Source organism: Aegilops tauschii, chromosome 2 (genome assembly GCF_002575655.3).
Source record: "Aegilops tauschii subsp. strangulata cultivar AL8/78 chromosome 2, Aet v6.0, whole genome shotgun sequence".
Taxonomy (NCBI): domain Eukaryota; kingdom Viridiplantae; phylum Streptophyta; class Magnoliopsida; order Poales; family Poaceae; genus Aegilops; species Aegilops tauschii.
The window spans coordinates 405,972,939-405,980,433 of record NC_053036.3 but is presented as its reverse complement, the minus strand read 5'-3'; the positions used below and the strand labels follow the sequence as shown (position 1 = coordinate 405,980,433).

The 7,495-nt window shown below is 47.0% G+C and overlaps 1 protein-coding gene across 1 annotated transcript; it reads left to right on the top strand.

Annotated features, from left to right (window-relative positions):
* The first annotated feature begins 504 nt into the window (after positions 1–504).
* On the top strand, positions 505–6,528 carry LOC109747607 (uncharacterized). Its single transcript, XM_020306639.4, has 4 exons — positions 505–810; positions 4,034–4,657; positions 5,288–5,463; positions 5,567–6,528. Exons 1-4 carry the CDS (start codon positions 749–751, stop codon positions 6,163–6,165), a joined length of 1,461 nt encoding a protein of 486 aa, XP_020162228.1. The 5' UTR covers positions 505–748; the 3' UTR covers positions 6,166–6,528.
* Positions 6,529–7,495: the final 967 nt, after the last annotated feature.

Below are 7,495 nucleotides of genomic sequence, written 5' to 3'. Positions count from 1 at the left end.
CTACGCACGACAGATCTTTCAGAGTGTCCGCGTCGGGATGGACGAGCGCAGAGCGATGGAGTCGTTGGGCGCCGTGGTGGCGTCGACGGATGGCCGGACTGGCAAGAATGATGCGGATCTCTCTCCTGAAGATGGGACAGCGGTTCGATGATGATGGCGGCCTCTAAAACGTGTGCAAGGGGTGTACGCTTTAGGTTTGCTGCACCGGTTGTTTGTTCCGATACGTTAGATGGATGGATCGGCGACGGCATCGGCTTTAGATATGGGGAGTGAGAGCACTCCACATTATCAAGTTTGTAGGTGTGAGTGGTGGCTTCGGGTGGCTTGATGTATGTTCTTGTCAGACCCTCGTGGAATAATTAATAAAGATGGCTGCATGCATCGATTGATGCAGAGGCCGGGGTTTAACTTCCATTTCCAAAAAAAAATATACAAAAATGGAGGAGGAGGAAGAAGAAGAAACAATAACAAAATGATTCCATGATAACGTCACCCAAACGAGACTTTAATTAATTTAGCACCTTGCGGCTTGCTCTCTCCCTCCCGTGTGCGTGCGGCGTTGCGTCATTCGCCCTCACCCCATCCCGCTTCTGCGCTGCTCGATTCAGTTCAAGTAACCAACACCAGCACCAGCCACCGGGAAGAAGCAGGGAGCAGTGGGAAAGAAAGGACACCGCAAGAGAAGGGGCTCTGTGGCCGCGCTGCTCGTGGCGGTAAAGATCCAGCGGCGGCGGCCGAATCGACAGCCATGATGAGGCACAGAGCTCGCTCTTCGCCCAGCTCCCCGCTCACCCCATCCACCAGCACGAGGTGACCTATCCATTTCCTCAGCTCTTCTTCTTCCGGGGTTTTCTTGGTCGGTTCTTGCGATGAATGTTCCAAGCAAATTTATATGTGTCACCGGAAGTTCTCACTGGAGCTGCGGCCATGGCCTGGAGCAGGCTTAGAAAGTTTTTTTTTTGCTACCTTGGTTTTCACTCTTTTTTAAAGCAATGCTTAAAAATATGAGCTAATACTTAGAACGAGGAATCTTGGAGTCCTTTTTGGTACTTTTTAGCAAGACAAAAATCTGGGGAAATACCTTTTAGAACAAAAGCGCAGAAAAAGAAGAAGAATGCCAAAGTCAACTAAAAGGTGGGCGTGTTGCTTCGATTTCAGATACATGGATTGGTAATGTGTGTATTGCAATGGCGGTCTTTGGCCAAAAAGTAACTGCAGAATCATCACTCCAATTGAGAGAGAAAGAGAGAGACGATCGAACAAGAGCAGATTTGCACAAATCTGCCTCCGTTCCCCCTTCCCTTATTTTTTGTTAAAGCACATCACAAGGGGATCTCGGAGGTCGGAGCCTCTGCGTCATGGAGCCTGGTGGCATCGACATGGAGCACTCGTGGACCTGGCGTCGACATTTGGCGCAGCGCACTGACTTTTCGCTTCTACCCGTGGCGCAGTTTCGGATAAGAAAAAATGTGTTAATGACGTGTTCAGCACTTTAGTTTGCCTTTGAGTTGATGATATGCCCAGCACATCAGCTTGCCTGTGAGTTCAGGGCCTCAGGCCATCACGCTGGCATATAGTGGATGTTGAGTGGATAGATACCCACATTCTTCTCATCAATGGAGAAGATGGGAACAGTAGTCTTCTGATTTCGATTGCTCCATTTTCCCCATATCCAGGATTTGTCAATAGCAAGAATCTCGTGGCTCTAGCCATACAAAGGCGTTGCATTCCTCAAGAAAGTTGTGATCTTTGTTTGATCTTTTCTTGTATGTAGGTCTGTTCTGTAGCCATTTTGATCATTTCAGGTTGCCCGATTGGTTAGTGTCGGGGGTAAAATTTTAGCTGACATAGAGACTGTTCCCATTAACCCCGTTTTTTTTTTTTTTTTTGCTAAAAAGATCAAATGTATTGTAAAAGTTCACCGGAAGTACAAAGCATCTCAAACATAATAAAAATTACATTGAGACTATGAGACCACCGAACAACCACTACTACCGCCAGAACAAGTTACCGACGCGCAGTTGTCGCCGCTCCCAATACCGGAGCTGGCCTGACCTTGTCGATGACAGCGGGAAAGTTTTCGTGCACGTGCCCCTAAGGACCATCACCTTGGAGCCGCAGTCGTCGCCATTGAACCACCAAATTTTGCCACATGAAGAGAAACCCTAACTTCACTGCCCCAAGGAGACGGCAGGAATCTAGGCCGGAGCTCCGTCGACTACTTCCAGACGGGCGAACTCGAGGAGGAACAGAGTCCGGAAGACAAACTCGAAGAAGAAGCGCTACCATCCGCCCGAGCGCCGCACCTGTGAGGACTAAGAAACCTTGACCTAAACCACTAACCGGAGCAGAGGCATCGGGATTCCCCTCCCAGCCCACTCTGAGTTAGACTCCAGCGAAATTCATCCTGCCACTGTTCATCGGGGCTTCGGTCGCCGGCTTCGCCGTCATCAGTTCACCAACTTCCTTGACCTTCCGGCACTAGGCAGACATCAGCCCCCACACATGGTCTTACGACTTTGTGGAGAATGTGTTTTTGGTGAACAATCGCCCATGCCTGGTCACTGCGACCCCCTTTTTATGAGGGGGACACCCATCATGCGCAACTGCTAGTGTGGGTCAATCCATTTTGACTCGTTTTTATAATTTACATGCCTTTGTACTGCCTCTGCTTACTGCCGTATTTATGTTAGTGCACTTTCCAATTTGATGATGGCCTTCCATCAACTAGACTTATTCCAACCGGCCCCAAAGGGTATACCATAACACATGGCGAGACCCGACCAAAATCCCGCCTGAGGAGGTATTAGGCGGCGACGTGCTCATAACTTGTGCAATTGTATCACTTTTGTCTGGAGCAATATGGTACAGGGCTGGGTATTGTTCCCGGAGCGTGGCATTACCTAGCTACCTGTCCTCTCATAAGTGGATCTCTAAGCCGTCCCTAATTGCGAAAGATCCGAAGCGAATGAAATGTTTCTTTGCCGCCATCAGATAACGTGCCATGATATCTGTCATCTGCTAGAAAATCGATGATTTGATCTGGCAAGGCACCTAGTACTGTTATTATGTGGGTTGCTGGCCGGGAGGCTTGTCCTCCTTTCTGAAAATAAAGTGTGAGTTGCTGTCATAGCACTGTTGATGCAACAGTAAATGTAATAACAAATGGCCAGACTAACATGACTTTGTTAAACTTTATAATAACAGACTAATTAAGTGTAATTTTTTTACCGTGCTAATTAGTTAACTCACGCTACTATTACCCAATTAACGGACTGGAGATCCACCTAGCATGACCAAATTAATCACCATCACTTACGATTACTTCAGCTATTTTTTGTGAAAGAGTTAGAACAGATTGCTTGATCATTTGTTGAGTCGTGTCTAAAATGAGTTGAACATTGAGCAACATACTATTTATTTGGACTAGTTTTCTCTACTAATTTATTTTCAAACTCATCTAGAGCAAGATCAAATCACCAAATTTATGACAAGTGCTCCATTTGTGTCGGAGATCTCAAATTATAATGTTATGCCTACGTTTTACCTTCATGTCAAGGAATAGAAGCTTCTCATCCTCTATCTTTGGTTCAAATGGAAAATGGCGAGGTTTGGTATGCAGTATAGTTGATTTAAATGAAGTCTGAGAAAATTGAGGCACACAAATGTTATATACAGAAAGATATTTGAGTTGCACAATTATCTCAGAAGACTTCTTTTATTCCTCACATTCCATGATCCCAAAAAATTTGAGCTGTAATCAGGCACTACACAGTGAGAACGTACAATACTATATTAGCTGAAAGGAAGATGGTGACAAAAAGGATTTTAATTACAATCGTCTTCAGCAACTGAGTGTAATAGTGTATACTTTATTGATTACTGGTGTGAGTTGTATTTACTGAATGGTAGAATATTTCATGAAATTTAGTGGACCGTGTAGAGGGGAACTTACCGTGCATCGCTGCATTTTTTTTTGAGGGTTCATCGCGGCATTCTATACCATAACCAATTTACACATTTTTCCTTGCAGAGCGAAGAAGATATTTGGTTTCTCCGTATCTCTCATCCTCATCAATCTGGCTTCTATTATGGAGCGTGCTGATGAGAATCTTCTCCCAGCAGTTTACAAGGAAGTCAGTGTAGCCTTCAACGTTGGTCCCGCCGATCTGGGATACCTTAATTTCCTAATGAACTTTCTTAAGTCGATAGCATCCCCCTTGGCAGGCATCCTTGCTCTTCACTATGATCGGCCAGCGGTGCTTGCAATAGGAACTGTCTTCTGGGCCTTATCAACAGGGGCTGTTGGTGTCAGCCAGCATTTTGGGCAGCTTGCATTCTGGAGAGCTGTGAACGGCCTTGGACTTGCCATTGTAATACCGGCGCTTCAGTCGTTCATAGCAGATAGCTACAAAGACGGTACGCGCGGCGCTGGGTTTGGTCTGTTAAGCCTCATCGGTGCGGTGGGGGGCATAGGTGGCAGTGTTGTGGCCACACTCATGGCTGGGAAGGACTACTGGGGGTTGCCTGGGTGGCGTCTTGCGTTTATTATAGTTGCACTTCTTAGCTTGATAATTGGCATTCTTGTGTACCTGTATTCCACTGATCCGAGAAGAATCCCTGGCACTCATCTTCTAGATGACGACGACTACGAGAGGTATTCCTCTTCTTTCTGATTTTTCAGTTTTGTGCTTGTTTATTTTATTTTATCTTATTTTATTTACGAGGATTCGTTAATCAGAACTACTATCTTCATCGGAAAAAATTATTCAGAACTACTATCTTTATCGGGAAAAAATAAATCAGAACTACTACCTGAGTCTTGTTAAAACGAGTCTTACAGAGACCTTTATGAGTTGAGTACAGTGATTTGGTGGTCATATAGATCCTATGATTCTGCCAGATTTTTTTTTTAAAGGAGGATAACCTCCGGCCTCTGCATCAGGACGATGCATGCAGCCATTCTGCTAGATAAGATGACATCATGATTTTTTGATTTACTTGCAGGAATTAAATTTGAGCTGTATGTTTTTTTTCGGCAGTGGTTAATATGTGATGGGGCTGATTCTAGAGATGCATATCTCTTGTTTCATTACTTTGTCCCTTTCAGTTTGATACTGCAGATAAAAAAAACAAAAGATTTCCATGGTCAGTGAAGCTTGTAACTTGAAAGACAGTATAGATTTCTTCTTGCTCTAACTGAGATGTGTAGTGATTGAGCCAAAACTAGCAAAGAGAGGTGGGACGGTGATGAATGAACATAAACATTGATATCCTCTTTTCCCAGGTTACATCTGTCCAGCAAAGACGTTCTTCCTCCGCCCTCAATCTGGATGGATTCTTGGGTAGCAACGAGAAGTGTCATGAAAGTGAAGACATTTCAGATCATTGTGCTGCAGGGGATAATCGGCTCGTTGCCCTGGACGGCCATAGTTTTCTTCACCATGTGGTTCGAACTCATCGGTATGGCAAAAAATCCGATAAGCTCCTGCTACATTAAACTGATATAGTAGCAGTTCTCCTCTCCAGAAGAAACTTGAATATTGACGGTGTTAACGCCTCCTAGGTTTTGACAACAGGAGCTCCGCAGCATTGAACAGCCTATTCGCCATCGGGTGCGCCAGTGGAGCTTTCCTCGGCGGCGTGCTAGCGGACCGGCTGTCGCGGCGCTACCCCGATTCCGCGCGCATCATGTGCGCCCAGTTCAGCGCCTTCATGGGCATCCCGTTCTCGTGGATCCTCCTCACGGCCATCCCTCAGTCCACCGACTACTGGCTCGCCTACGCCGTCACGCTCTTCTTCATGGGCATCACCATCAGCTGGTGCGCCACCTCGGCGAACAACCCCATGTTCGCCGAGGTGGTCCCTCCCAAGCACCGCACCATGATCTACGCCTTCGACCGCGCCTTCGAGGGCTCGTTCGCTTCACTGGCCGCTCCTGCTGTTGGCTTGGTCACCGAGAAGATATACGGCTACGACGCCAAGACTGTGAACATCGCCAACGGATCGGCGGAAGGAGCGTATGCGTTGTCAAGGGGACTGCTCACCATGATGATCGTTCCTTTTGGAGTCTGTGTCCTGTTCTACAGCCCTTTGTACCTTGTGTTCAAGCGCGACAGAGACAATGCCAAGGTCGCCAGCTTCAAGAACCAGGAGCTAACCTGAAGAGATACCTTGGTTTCCCGACTGCCGAGGAATCTCATATTCAGGCTTCTTTAGGCTGGCAGATCAGAAAGGTTGGGTTCGTTCTTCAGGTTGATAGATTGATTCGGGCTGCTTGCGACGAGCCACTCGTTTTCTTCTTTTCTTGTGGGGAAACCACTCGTTTTCAATGGCGATACATTCATCCGAAGAAGAAAATGCCAAAATATTCTTCAGATTCCACCCATGCTGATGTTTTTCTAGTAGCTGCACTACCTGGCCAGCTAAGTTGTAACAGATTCAGTTTGAGATGGACAACAACTGATTACATATGGACAATTTGGGGCGGTAGAATTTTGATCGATTGCACCGGAAAGCATTGCTACCTCTCTAATGCTTCATTCTTAGTTTGCAGCATACTCCCTCTATTTCTTTTTACTTCGCATACAAGATTTGTCTAAAGTTAAATTTCATAAAGTTTGACCAGATTTATATACAAAATTATCAACATCTACAATATTGAAGATATACAATATGGAAGTTAATTCAATGATGCATCTAATGATATCAATTTTACATTGTGAATGTTAATATTTTTGACTTAAGACAAATTTTATACAGAGACTAAAAAGAAACTGAGGGACGATGTTGTGGTAGTTCAAGGAAATGACCTAGTCCCACTTGGAACATGGGGACCCGCACCCTCAGCCTAGCACGGCGGGCCGTAGTAGGGGATGGCCCGAGACAATGCATGTCGTCGTTTACGTCCGAATCGGAGCCCGACCAGACGGGGAAGATGCTCCACCAGAGGAGTTGCGTCGTCGCGCCGGGGTTGGGGCGCTGGATGGACCGCACCGCGGCCAGCCACCGTTGCCTCGCGTCTGATCCAAGCACCATTTGGGCGAACGCAATGGATTTCCGCCGGATCGAGTCCAGCCACGGTTGGACGGACTTTTCTCGGGAGCGGTGGAACCGCACGGGTGGCCATCCCATCCTTTGACCACCGTCCCAGTCCACAGAACGGGAGAGCTCGGAGTCGGACCCGCTACCCCGCAGCGGCGGCTTCAGGCCCTGGCAGGCAAGGCCTCGGGCGTGGTGGAGTGTGTCGTGTATTGTAGCAAAAATATCACTATAGAACATTGTAGCATACTGTAGCTAAGCAGCTCGTCTTGGACATCGGCTTGTTATGGCTTCATTATTGGTTACCCGTCCTGTTGGAGAAAGCCGGAGTTCGTCGGAAGGGAGATTGGGGGCAGAGTGGAGTGTCTAGGGTTTGGTCCGGAACACGGATGGGGACGAATGTATGTAGGGTTGGGGTGGGCCAGCGTGGGCCGGATTCAACGTGGCGGATGCG

Excerpts from the sequence above, each read along its gene's own strand:
- LOC109747607 (XM_020306639.4), top strand. The coding sequence starts at position 749 with ATGATGAGGCACAGAGCTCGCTCTTCGCCCAGCTCCCCGCTCACCCCA. Across the intron at positions 811-4,033 it reads ACCCCATCCACCAGCACGAG|AGCGAAGAAGATATTTGGTT; the intron begins GTGACCTATCCA and ends TTTTCCTTGCAG. Across the intron at positions 5,464-5,566 it reads CATGTGGTTCGAACTCATCG|GTTTTGACAACAGGAGCTCC; the intron begins GTATGGCAAAAA and ends AACGCCTCCTAG.